General features: G+C 42.9%; 1 protein-coding gene across 3 annotated transcripts in view; it reads right to left on the bottom strand.

The window, feature by feature from the left end:
• Positions 1-14,705, bottom strand: part of LOC118373104 (proton-coupled amino acid transporter 1-like) — a 73,621-nt gene that overhangs the window by 39,972 nt on the left and 18,944 nt on the right. For all 3 annotated transcript variants that reach the window (XM_052487542.1, XM_052487540.1, XM_052487541.1), the window contains exon 7: positions 11,843-11,927. In XM_052487542.1, coding sequence (XP_052343502.1) covers positions 11,843-11,927 — 85 coding nt within the window. The remainder of the gene's footprint in view (positions 1-11,842; positions 11,928-14,705) is intronic.

The following is a 14,705-nucleotide window of genomic DNA, read 5'->3' as shown; positions in this document are numbered from 1 at the left end:
GTGGGTATCAATCAATACAGGGAAGTGGGTATAATAACTATTCTCTGGGAAGTGTGGTATCATAGATATCATTTGTACTTCGGTTTCTGATGGCAGGTTTGATAAAATAATGGCAATTGAGGGAAGTGGGTATCAATACCATAACTATTCTCTGGGGAAGTGGGTATCAATACCATAACTATTCTCTGGGAAGTGGGTATCAATACCATAACTATTCTCTGGGGAAGTGGGTATCAATACCATAACTATTCTCTGGTATCAATACCATAACTATTAACTATCTCTCTGGGGGAAGTGGGGTATCAATACCATAACTATTCTCTGGGGAAGTGGGTATCAATACCATAACTATTCCTGGGGGCTGTAACTATTCTCTGGGGAAGTGGGTATCAATACCATAACTATTCCCTGGGAAGTGGGTATCAATACCATAACTATTCTCTGGGGAAGTGGGTATCAATACCATAACTATTCTCTGGGGAAGTGGGTATCAATACCATAACTATTCTCTGGGGAAGTGGGTAGAGCAACCTTAGAAAGTAGTTAATAGAAGGTGGGTTTTATAGACTAGAGTGTTGAAATCTTAAACACCCTGGACACGGTCGGGAGAGGTTTGGGAATAATAACTATTGATATGGTGACAGACGGACCAGATTCTCCCTGTGAAGCGGAGCTAGAGGATTTTAATAAAGCCATGGAGGCCGCTGAAAGAAGCGCAAGAGCATTCTACCAATTTGGCTCGAATATGGAAAAAAAATGAGCAAACTGGGTCAAATTGACCAGCACTTCCCTGTTGACGGAAAACTCAAAATCAAACAAAGAACTCAGACATGCTGTTGTGCACAATGACGTCAATGAGAAATCACAAGCTCAATATACTAGTGTTCTGATGTCAGCGTTTAATCAACAGAAGAGTATAACTGATTAAAATTCATTTGTAGATGTACTCAGCTTCAAAATGTGAGTACATAGATATCATTTGTACTTCGGTTTTGATGGCAGGTTTGATTTTAAAAAAAATGGCAATTGAGGGGGTAGTGGATGAAATAGAGCAGGATGCTTTAGGGGTAGGAAAAAAAACTCTGCTCACTGAACAGATGTGCGAGGGGTTAATACGACCACAGGGAAAGTCACTAACTATAGTTTCAATGGCCAAGGCAAGGCAACGAAACTTAGAGAAAAAACAAAGGTGTGGGCCTGTTGGTCATTGGAAAAAGGAGTGTAAAAGTAGGAAAGAAGCCTGCTGTATATGGGCTAAATGCTGCCTGCTGTATACGGGCTAAATGCTGCCTGCTGTATACGGGCTAAATGCTGCCTGCTGTATACGGGCTAAATGCTGCCTGCTGTATACGGGCTAAATGCTGCCTGCTGTATACGGGCTAAATGCTGCCTGCTGTATACGGAAAACATGCTGCCTGCTGTATACGGGGAAAACATGCTGCCTGCTGTATACGGGCTAAATGCTGCCTGCTGTATACGGGCTAAATGCTGCCTGCTGTATACGGGCTAAATGCTGCCTGCTGTATACGGAAAACATGCTGCCTGCTGTATACGGAAAACATGCTGCCTGCTGTATACGGAAAACATGCTGCCTGCTGTATACGGGCTAAATGCTGCCTGCTGTATACGGGAAAACATGCTGCCTGCTGTATACGGGCTAAATGCTGCCTGCTGTATACGGGAAAACATGCTGCCTGCTGTATACGGGCTAAATGCTGCCTGCTGTATACGGGCTAAATGCTGCCTGCTGTATACGGGATAAATGCTGCCTGCTGTATACGGAAAACATGCTGCCTGCTGTATACGGAAAACATGCTGCCTGCTGTATACGGAAAACATGCTGCCTGCTGTATACGGGCTAAATGCTGCCTGCTGTATACGGGCTAAATGCTGCCTGCTGTATACGGAAAACATGCTGCCTGCTGTATACGGGCTAAATGCTGCCTGCTGTATACGGAAAACATGCTGCCTGCTGTATACGGGCTAAATGCTGCCTGCTGTATACGGGAAAACATGCTGCCTGCTGTATACGGGAAAACATGCTGCCTGCTGTATACGGGAAAACATGCTGCCTGCTGTATACGGGCTAAATGCTGCCTGCTGTATACGGAAAAACATGCTGCCTGCTGTATACGGGCTAAATGCTGCCTGCTGTATACGGAAAACATGCTGCCTGCTGTATACGGGCTAAATGCTGCCTGCTGTATACGGAAAACATGCTGCCTGCTGTATACGGGCTAAATGCTGCCTGCTGTATACGGGCTAAATGCTGCCTGCTGTATACAGGCTAAATGCTGCCTGCTGTATACAGGCTAAATGCTGCCTGCTGTATACAGGCTAAATGCTGCCTGCTGTATACGGAAAACATGCTGCCTGCTGTATACGGGACAACATGCTGCCTGCTGTATACGGGACAACATGCTGCCTGCTGTATACGGGAAAACATGCTGCCTGCTGTATACAGGCTAAATGCTGCCTGCTGTATACAGGCTAAATGCTGCCTGCTGTATACAGGCTAAATGCTGCCTGCTGTATACGGGCTAAATGCTGCCTGCTGTATACGGGCTAAATGCTGCCTGCTGTATACGGAAAACATGCTGCCTGCTGTATACGGAAAACATGCTGCCTGCTGTATACGGAAAAACATGCTGCCTGCTGTATACGGGAAAACATGCTGCCTGCTGTATACGGGGGAAAACATGCTGGCTAAATGCTGCCTGCTGTATACGGGCTAAATGCTGCCTGCTGTATACGGAAAAACATGCTGCCTGCTGTATACGGAAAACATGCTGCCTGCTGTATACGGGAAAAATGCTGCCTGCTGTATACGGGAAACATGCTGCCTGCTGTATACGGGACAACATGCTGCCTGCTGTATACGGAAAACATGCTGCCTGCTGTATACGGAAAACATGCTGCCTGCTGTATACGGGCTAAATGCTGCCTGCTGTATACGGGAAAACATGCTGCCTGCTGTATACGGAAAACATGCTGCCTGCTGTATACGGGCTAAATGCTGCCTGCTGTATACGGGAAAACATGCTGCCTGCTGTATACGGAAAAACATGCTGCCTGCTGTATACGGGCTAAATGCTGCCTGCTGTATACGGGAAAAATGCTGCCTGCTGTATACGGAAAACATGCTGCCTGCTGTATAGGGAAAAATGCTGCCTGCTGTATAGGGAAAACATGCTGCCTGCTGTATACGGGAAAACATGCTGCCTGCTGTATACGGGAAAACATGCTGCCTGCTGTATACGGAAAACATGCTGCCTGCTGTATACGGGAAAACATGCTGCCTGCTGTATACGGAAAACATGCTGCCTGCTGTATACGGGCTAAATGCTGCCTGCTGTATACGGGCTAAATGCTGCCTGCTGTATACGGGCTAAATGCTGCCTGCTGTATACGGAAAACATGCTGCCTGCTGTATACGGGCTAAATGCTGCCTGCTGTATACGGAAAAAATGCTGCCTGCTGTATACGGGCTAAATGCTGCCTGCTGTATACGGGCTAAATGCTGCCTGCTGTATACGGGAAAACATGCTGCCTGCTGTATACGGGCTAAATGCTGCCTGCTGTATACGGGCTAAATGCTGCCTGCTGTATACGGGCTAAATGCTGCCTGCTGTATACGGAAAAACATGCTGCCTGCTGTATACGGAAAAACATGCTGCCTGCTGTATACGGAAAACATGCTGCCTGCTGTATACGGAAAACATGCTGCCTGCTGTATATGGGCTAAATGCTGCCTGCTGTATACGGAAAACATGCTGCCTGCTGTATATGGGCTAAATGCTGCCTGCTGTATACGGAAAACATGCTGCCTGCTGTATACGAGGAAAACATGCTGCCTGCTGTATACGGAAAAATGCTGCCTGCTGTATACGGGCTAAATGCTGCCTGCTGTATACGGGCTAAATGCTGCCTGCTGTATACGGGCTAAATGCTGCCTGCTGTATACGGGCTAAATGCTGCCTGCTGTATACGGAAAACATGCTGCCAAGCGTTCGCCTCTTTTTCAAAAGAGCAACAACAAATCCTCCTGAAAGTAGCAGGACAGGAGTCCTATGCGCTGTATGGCCTCGGTACGATCAATAGTAGGTCATAGAGATTACAGTTTCTATGTGATCACGTCTTACACAACTTTTTAATAGATGCCAGGATCAAATATCGCGGATTCCTTATGGTGAGAAATTGGCTAAATTTGCCACAGGAAAAAGCATATTGGGCTGAAGGATCTAGTCCAAATACCAGGGGGATGGGTTCTAAAGAGGAAACACATTGATATTATCTGGTCCAAACACTCCTCGCAAACCCAGAAAACCTTGGAAGGTTTTTAATCTCATGAGACATTCTGTCATTTTATTACGGATAGATTTACATTGTATGTCGTCCTACTCTGAAATAGATTTCTAGAATGGACGAAAAGGTGGAGGGGTTCACGAGGAATTAGCATAAGGGTACCACACCTAAAATGAACGTAACATTTTTTTTTGTTCATGAACATGGTAGTGTGGTGGTCATGCAGAATCATGGGGGAAAGAGACCAGTGAATCGTTGGACTCATGGCGAGAATAAGTCACCGTGTCTAAGGGTAGTACATGCTAAATAAAAAATACATAAAAGGATGTGGTGGATTAAAACATGATTGGAGTAATGGACCGCGGATTTACCATTATCTTCTTCGGTTTATAATTAATACTTCTGGATTGCTGATTAAGATGTAGCATAGTGAATGCTAACGAAATGTACACTTTTGTTTTCCAGAAGAGGAGGGGGGTTTCATTATCTCTCGTTGGAATGTTCCAGAGACTGTGGTATTGGGGAGAGCAGTTAGTGATATTCAGCAGTTTTAAGTGTAAAAGGTTCTGAATTAGAAACAGAGTTCCAGATAAGGCCTGTTCATGTGTGTTTTTGACACACACACACACACACACACACACACACACACACACACACACACACACACACACACACACACACACACACACACACACACACACACACACACACCCGGTTATGAGTATGTGTTAGTGGTGTTGATACTGTGGGATTTATTTTCTTATCAACTTGGTTTTAATTTGGGTATGCAATTACTTTACGAGATACCATTATTTCCATATGGAGTTATCAAGAGTTGTAATTCTGAGTTGATTGGTTATTCGAATTGGTTTATTTTTGATGGGACATGTTTTTGAGTCACGATGTGAATCATGTGTTCGAAGGGGAAATAGTTCCCAGGGGCCCTGGTCTTTGGGTAAAATACACAAACGGATTTTGTTCAGTCTGCATATAGAAGGAAAAATATATGTTAATAATGGGTTGACAGTTACTCCAAATGGACTGTGATATGTGAATTGATGATTGCATCGATACAAATTACACCAGATTGGGTCTACTGTATTGTTGGGTTCGGGTGCTAATTCTCTGATCTGGTAACTCTTCAGAGCGGTCAGCAGTAGAATAAGGGAGTATGAACTAACTTTGACAATGGTTGTTTCTACAGTAACAGCATGTTGTTATGCTCTTTGACATTTGTCGTAGAGGTAATGTTATTTCAGAAAATTGGGAATGTAATCATTTACCTGGGTGCGGGCCATTAACCTGGGTGCGAGCCATTAACCTGGGTGCGAGCCATTAACCTGGGTGCGAGCCATTAACCTGGGTGCGAGCCATTAACCTGGGTGCGAGCCATTAACCTGGGTGCGAGCCATTAACCTGGGTGCGAGCCATTAACCTGGGTGCGAGCCATTAACCTGGGTGCGGGCCATTAACCTGGGTGCGGGCCATTAACCTGGGTGCGGGCCATTAACCTGGGTGCGGGCCATTAACCTGGGTCCGGGCCATTAACCTGGGTGCGGGCCATTAACCTGGGTGCGGGCCATTAACCTGGGTGCGGGCCATTAACCTGGGTGCGGGCCATTAACCTGGGTGCGGGCCATTAACCTGGGTGCGGGCCATTAACCTGGGTGCGGGCCATTAACCTGGGTGCGGGCCATTAACCTGGGTGCGGGCCATTAACCTGGGTGCGGGCCATTAACCTGGGTGCGGGCCATTAACCTGGGTGCGGGCCATTAACCTGGGTGCGGGCCATTAACCTGGGTGCGGGCCATTAACCTGGGTGCGGGCCATTAACCTGGGTGCGGGCCATTAACCTGGGTGCGGGCCATTAACCTGGGTGCGGGCCATTAACCTGGGTGCGGGCCATTAACCTGGGTGCGGGCCATTAACCTGGGTGCGGGCCATTAACCTGGGTGCGAGCCATTAACCTGGGTGCGAGCCATTAACCTGGGTGCGAGCCATTAACCTGGGTGCGAGCCATTAACCTGGGTGCGAGCCATTAACCTGGGTGCGAGCCATTAACCTGGGTGCGAGCCATTAACCTGGGTGCGAGCCATTAACCTGGGTGCGAGCCATTAACCTGGGTGCGAGCCATTAACCTGGGTGCGAGCCATTAACCTGGGTGCGAGCCATTAACCTGGGTGCGAGCCATTAACCTGGGTACGGGCAGCAGGAGTGTGCCATGAGTCCGGAGACCGCCCAAATGGAGTGAGCATGGAGAGAGATTACATTCAAACTTCTATCATGCTCCTGGTGTACTGCTGAGAGAAATGGACCAGACAGAATGGTGGTAGCGGCTCAGGTGAGAGGCTTGTGTATGTGGGAAAAAACATATTACTTTATATTGAAATCGGGACATTACCAAGGGCCATCAAAAGTGACAGACAAGAGTTACACATGTGCTGTTGGGAAGGAGGAAATGCCCAGGAGGAGAGGGGAGAGGGGGTGGGATTGAGGAAGGCCTACACACTGCGAACAATTTAGACAAAGAATACATTGGAGATACCGATCTTTAATTACCATGCCTCTCACAACAGGAAAACAGGGACAAAAGGGGGGTTGTAATGAGAATAGTCATTACCAGCAATTAAAGGCCCCAGTTTATAAAGGTACATTCTAGCCGGGATGATGTGTGCCAGGTTGTCAGAATAATAGTAGAGAGAATGATTTAAGCTTTTGTTTCTTTCATCACATTCCCAGTGGGTCAGAAGTTTAGTATTTGGTAGCATTGACTTTAAATTATTTAACTAAGGTCAAATGTTTCAGGTAGCCTTCCACAAGCTTCCCACAATAAGTTGGGTGAATTTTGTCCCATTCCTCCTGACAGAGCTGGTGTAACAGAGTCAGGTTTGTAGGCCTCCTTGCTCGCACACGCTTTTTCAGTTCTTCCCACAAATCCTCTACAGGACTGAAGTCAGGGCTTTGTGATGGCCACTCCAATACCTTGACTTTGTTCTCCTTAAGCCATTTTGCCACAACTTCGGAAGTATGCTTGGGGTCATTGCTTTAACTTGACTGACTGATGCCTTGAGATGTTACTTCAATATTTCCACATAATTTTCCTCCCTTATGCTGCCATCTATTTTGTGAAGTGCACCAGTCCCTCCTGCAGCAATCACCCCCACAACATGATGCTGCCCCGCTCCCATGCTTCACGGTTGGGATGGTGTTCTTCAGCTTGCAAGTCTCCCCCTTTTTTCTCCAAACACAACGATGGTCATTATGGCCAAACAGTTCTATTTTAGTTTCATCAGACCAGAGGACATTTCTCCAAAAAGTACAATCTTTGTCCCCATGTGCAGTCGCAAACCGTAGTCTGGCTTTTTTATGGCAGTTTTGGAGCAGTGGCTTCTTCCTTGCTGAGCGGCCTGTCAGGTTATGTCAATATAGAACTCGTTTTACTGTGGATATAAATACTTTTGTACCAGTTTCCTCCAGCATCTTCACAAGGTCCTTGTGTTTATTTCCCTCGGGTCTTGGCTGATTTCTTTTGAATTTTCCCAAGATGTCAAGCAAAGAAGCACTGAGTATGAAGGTAGGCCTTCAAATACATCCACAGGTACACCTACAATTGACTCAAATGATGTCAATTAGCATATCAGAAGCTTCTAAAGACATGACATAATTTTCTGGAATTTTCCAAGCTGTTTAAAAGGCACAGTCATCTTCATGTATGTAAACTTCTGACCCACTGGAATTGTGATACAATGAATTATAAGTGAAATAATCTGTCTGTAAACAATTGTTGGAAAAATTACTTGTGTCATGCACAAAGTAGATGTCCTAACCGACTTGCCAAAACTATAGTTTGTTAACAAGAAATTTGTGGAGTGGTTGAAAAACAAGTTTTAATGACTCCAACCTAAGTGTATGTAAACTTCCGACCTCAACTGTATATTGTTACTGGAGATAACTGTCCTCCTGTCTCTCTACGAAGCTAACTGTGCAAAATATAGGGTCTATTAGGAGTTCAATTGAACGTTAACACAGACCCAGATCATGGTGAGAGTAGAAGAGATAGTGTCTGAAATGCCATCACTATTGTCAACTTTCAAGAAACCTGTGACTCACGAGTTTTGTTAGGTTGGATATTCTTCCAACTTCATTCAGCTCTTCCCCATTCATAACAACCTGCGAACACTTGACAGATTCCATGAAGTAATTACTCACGGCAGTCGCTGTAGGGACAGTAATTGAAGAAGGCTATAGTAACAGCTTGGAATGGGACTACGGTATAAATGAGGGAGTTTGAGGTATGCATCATCATGGGCATTACTTTAGTAGCATTGTTGGGATATCAGTTTGAGGACTCATGTCACATGGCTTGGTAGCTGGTAACTGGGAGACTGATGGGAGAACCGGGGGCTGTTAGTCACGTCGCAAATTAGTGATCTAGTGGATCTACGTCGTCAGGAAGTGACCCATGCGTTGCAGTGTGTATATTCTCAACTGGAAGTGGCACGTGCTGTCACGTGAAATGAGGTCTAGCTGCATAATGGGTGAGCTTGAAGACGCCATGACAGAGGAAGCGGAGCTAATGAGAGATTCCACCGTAGACATACAGATGGGTTGGGTCTGGAAGCTACTTTAACCTCCATAAAGATGCCATGTTTAACGAGAAGGAGGAGACTTCACCCAAAGTGGGGCACAAATACCACCACTATTGTAAACATGTTTTTGTCGATTCAGCGGTTCGATCCTTTGGGAAGAATAAACTTGGTTTCAGCTTTCACAGTGTCCGATGAGTTTACCACAGGTGGACTCCAATCAAGTAGTAGAACCGTCTCAAGGACGATCAATGGAAAACAGGAAGCACCGGAGCTCAATTTCGAGCCTCATAGCAAAGGGTCTGAATACTTATGTAAATAAGGTATTTGTTTTTAATACAAACATTTCTAAAAACCTGTTTTCGCTTTGTCATTATGGGGTATTGTGTGTAGATTGATGAGGGGGGAAAACGATTTAATCCATTTTAGAATAAGGCTGTAACGTAACAAAATGAGGAAAAAGTCAAGAGGTCTGAATACTTTCCGAATGCACTGTAGCTAAGTAACAGAACAAGCAGAAGAGTTTGGCTGGAATCTTGTCCACACCAGTGATGATAACATCCAAACTGCTGGAATCTTGTCCACACCAGTGATGATAACATCCAAACTGCTGGAATATTGTCCACACCAGTGATGATAACATCCAAACTGCTGGAATCCTGAATTTTAAAAAAGGGGTTAAGGGCAGAGAGAACCCTTGGTTTACTAAGGAACTTACAAAAATCATAAGGGAATGAAATGCTATGTGGCCTAAAGCAAGAGGGACTGGTTTGGCTGATGATTGGACGTCTTCGAAATATAGGTGTGGCTATGATCCGTAAATTGAAAGCAGAAATCTACTTCACAAAATGTAAATAATCCATCCACATTTCGACAAGTAGTGAAAGGTTTGGAGTGCAGAAAAGATCACAGCTTCATGTTGGTCGACACACAGATTGTAACTGAGAGAACCTCCATTCTGAAAGCCTTGAACCAGCATTTTTTAGATGCAGGCAGTTTATTTGAAATGGTCAAAGGTATAATTGAGCCCCCTATGAATTTACCTGACACCCCTGTGTACTCCTTCACCAAGTTCTCCTTTTCATCCTTCTCTGTTTCAGAAGTGTGAAATTGATTTTTAAAAATCCCCTGGCCCTGATGAACTAGACCACCGCCTCCTACACCTAGCTGCTGACATCACTGCTCCCCCTTAACATGTATTTTTAACCTTACGCTTGATGTTAAGGAAAACCTCAAGTTATGGAAATCTGCTTTTGTACTGCCTCTCCTGAAAGGTAGAGATCCTTCGCTACTTGACAACTATCGACCCATATCAAAATTGTCTGTACTGTCACAGGTACTGAGTCCTTAGTTAGTAGGCAGCTAAAAACCTACTTCCAAGAAAACAACATCTTAAATGGAATGCAATCAGGTTTTAGGCCTGGCCACAGCACTGTTTCAGTAACATTGAAGGTTTTAAATGACGTCCACTGTGCTCTTGATAAGAAGTTACATTGTGTGTCTATTTTTATTGATTTGTCGAAGGCTTTTGACACCGTGGACACATGCTGTGTTAGTGCAAAGGTTAAAATGTTGTGGAATTACTGGTCATGCTCTAGATTGGTTTATAAGTTACCTATCAAATCGTACACAATATGTAATGGCGGATGGTTTTAAATCTGAGTCCATAGAGGTGTGCTCAGGTGTTCCGCAAGGTTCTATTTTAGGACCACTGTTGTTCATTTTGTATATCAACAACATTGGGGATCTTATTGAAACAGTAGATGTTAATTTTTATGCAGATGATACTGTTCTTTATTCAAGTGGTAGTAGTTTATATTTAGCTTTAGAAAATGCCCAAAGAGCATTTAACATCATACAACAGAATCTGTATGATTTAAAGCTGATTCTAAATTCAGGTAAAACAAAATGCATGGTATTTTGAAATGCCAGGCATGTTACAAATAACGTCATTGCTACATTGGCTGGACATACTATAGAGCAAGTTAAAGTGTACAAATATTTGGGTGTGTGGGTTGATGATAAGCTGAGCTTCATTCTGCATGTAGAGAACTTGATAAGGAAGCTCAAGCTGAAAATAGGATTTTATTACCGGCATAAGGCTGGTTTTGCTTTTAAGGCCAGGAAGGAGCTGGTACGATGTACATTACTGTCGGTTTTAGATTTGAGTGATGTTATATATATGCAGGCCTCAGCCACGACCCTGAGAGCACTTGATTCAGTGTATCCTGCAGCCCTCAGGTTCATTACCAATCAGAAACGTCTAACACATCATTGTGATGTCAACAGGGCTGTTGGCTGGTCGTCATTGACCTTACGTCGGCTTAAACACTGGTATACACTGATTTATAAGGTCATACTGGGTAAAATGCCATTTTATCTCTGTTCTTTTAAGTCAGGTCAGTAAATAAATATAAATTACGGTCCCAATCTGATTTGCTTCTAACAGAACCAAGAATTAGAACAGGTCATGGTAGAAATAGTTTTAGTTATTCAGCTCCGTGGTCCTGGAATTCTCTCCTGAACATTTTAAAATGTGATGATCTAGTTTCATTGGTGGAGTTTAAACACTTGATCTATGTATATATCACAGAAGAGTGTAATTGTTTTTAGGCCATCTGTTTTGAATTGTAATATGTATCTGTTGTACTGTATGTGTGTTGATAGTTGTGTTTAATGTTGTGTTCGTGTATGTAAGTTGTTTTGTCTGAAACGTTGTTCCCTGTGCTGCTATTGGACCAGGTCTCTCTTGGAAAAGAGATATCTCAATGAGAAAAAACCTGTATAAATAAAGGTTAAATATTTTTTTTTTTAAAGAACATCCAAACTGCTGGTATTTGTCGACTCCAGTGATGATAACATCCAAACTGCTAGTACTGCTCAGGAAGAAGGAAACACCACCACCTGGTGGTGTGAAACAGTACTGGTCAACTTGATGACATGTCACCTACCTGTTTGACGTTGTCACTGAGGAAGACGAAGTAGACACAGCAGAAACCCAGCTGGGTGATGATCAGAAACACGTTCACTATCCGCCTGATGGGAAAACAGGGACAAGGACACAAATAAACATTGTTTCTAAACATTAGAGGGGACTGAAAACACCAGATATTAAACCAAACACTTACTGAATAAGGTGAAAACACAAGCCATAATATAGAATACGAGAGGGAGTTCAACTTGTTATTACAAAATACATTTCATGTGATTCATAACCTTCCTGTAGACACATTCTACAGTAACTACTGTACACATTCTACTGTACACACACTACTGTAGACACTCTACTGTAACTACTGTAGTCACTATTCTGCCCTTGAGTTGCGTTCCCATGCAAAACTAGACAGATAGTTAGCTAAATCTTCAATAAAACTCCCAAGGCGTGACTTTTCTTGAATGAATATATTGAAAACGTTTATGTTGTGAAACTGCAAAATACAGAAAAGAATATACTTTAGTGTTCAATTCACACCGACATACTGTAGCTGTGTACATTAAACATTTGAAGTTGCATAAATACAAAGCACGCGCTAAGGTACCATGCATCTGGCATGATACCAAACCATATAGCTAATTGTTAACCATATGGTAATTGGCTCCTTTCATTACTCTAATAATGTATAACCATCTATGTAGAATAACAAAGCATATTACACTAGAAACAGTCACAAAACTACAGTATTGTTTATTTTACAATTCGTTTGCATGACGCATGAGCAAAGTAATACAGCTAACGACATACATTAAAGGCATTGCAATTTGTGAGTAAATGCAACCAACATTGATATGTAAGAAACTCTATCAATAACAAGATTATCATCATTAGCTAAATGCTTGAATCGAACTTACAAACAAATATTTTTCCAAGGCTGAAGCGTGACAAGAAATAACTACATTGAAAGACCTGCACCGTAGCGTTGTTTGTAGCTGCTTCAATGCGTGCAAAACAAATTCTGAACTTCCCGTTTGCGTTGTCTTTCTAAGTACCAGAAAGCGCCACTAGGGGGCAAATAACACCATTGAACACAATGAAAATCCAATTTAACCATTGTAATAAAATAATCTGTTACCTTCTAACAGGATGGCAGCACAGTCACTCTACTGTAACTACTGTTGTCACTCTACTGTAGACACACTCTACTGTAACTACTGTAGACACACTACTGTAGACACACTCTACTGTAACTACAGTAGTAACTACTGTAGACACACTACTGTAGACACACTCTACTGTAACTACTGTAGACACACTCTACTGTAACTACAGTAGTAACTACTGTAGACACTACTGTAGACACACTCTACTGTAACTACTGTAGACACACTACTGTAACTACTGTAGACACACTACTGTAGACACTCTACTGTAACTACTGTAGACACACTACTGTAGACACACTCTACTGTAACTACTGTAGACACACTCTACTGTAACTACTGTAGACACACTCTACTGTAACTACTGTAGACACATTCTACTGTAATTACTGTAGACACACTCTACTGTAACTACTGTAGACACATTCTACTGTAATTACTGTAGACACACTCTACTGTAACTACTGTAGACACACTACTGTAACTACTGTAGACACACTACTGTAACTACTGTAGACACATTCTACTGTAACTGCTGTACACACTCTACTGTAGACACATTCTACTGTAACTACTGTAGACACACTCTACTGTAACTACTGTAGACACACTACTGTAGACACACACTACTGTAACTACTGTAGACACACTCTACTGTAACTACTGTAGACACACTCTACTGTAACTACTGTAGACACACTACTGTAACTACTGTAGACACATTCTACTGTAATTACTGTAGACACATTCTACTGTAACTACTGTAGACACACTACTGTAACTACTGTAGACACATTCTACTGTAACTACTGTAGACACATTCTACTGTAACTACTGTAGACACATTCTACTGTAACTGCTGTACACTCTACTGTAGACACATTCTACTGTAACTACTGTAGACACACTCTACTGTAGACACACTCTACTGTAACTACAGTAGTAACTACTGTAGACACTCTACTGTAACTACAGTAGTAACTACTGTAGACACTACTGTAGACACACTACTGTAACTACTGTAGACCCACTCTACTGTAACTACTGTAGACACACTCTACTGTAACTACTGTAGACACACTACTGTAGACACTCTATTGTAACTACTGTAGAGACACTCTACTGTAACTACTGTAGACACATTCTACTGTAACTACTGTAGACACAATCTACTGTAACTACTGTAGTAACTACTGTAGACACACTACTGTAACTACTGTAGACACACTACTGTAGACACTACTGTAGACACACTCTACTGTAACTACTGTAACTACTGTAGACACACTCTACTGTAGACACACTACTGTAGACACACTCTACTGTAGACACACTACTGTAGACACACTCTACTGTAACTACTGTAGACACATTCTACTGTAACTACTGTAGACACTACTGTAGACACATTCTACTGTAACTACTGTAGTAACTACTGTAGACACATTCTACTGTAACTACTGTAGACACATTCTACTGTAACTACTGTAACTACTGTAGTAACTACTGTAGACACATTCTACTGTAATTACTGTAGACACATTCTACTGTAACTACTGTAGACACATTCTACTGTAACTGCTGTACACACTCTACTGTAGACACATTCTACTGTAACTACTGTAGACACATTCTACTGTAGACACATTCTACTGTAACTACTGTAGTAACTACTGTAGACACATTCTATTGTAACTACTGTAGACACATTCTACT

Source organism: Oncorhynchus keta, chromosome 30 (genome assembly GCF_023373465.1).
Source record: "Oncorhynchus keta strain PuntledgeMale-10-30-2019 chromosome 30, Oket_V2, whole genome shotgun sequence".
Lineage (NCBI taxonomy): Eukaryota > Metazoa > Chordata > Actinopteri > Salmoniformes > Salmonidae > Oncorhynchus > Oncorhynchus keta.
The sequence above is the reverse complement of the archived record's forward strand: the minus strand, read 5'-3'. Positions and strand labels throughout refer to the sequence as shown.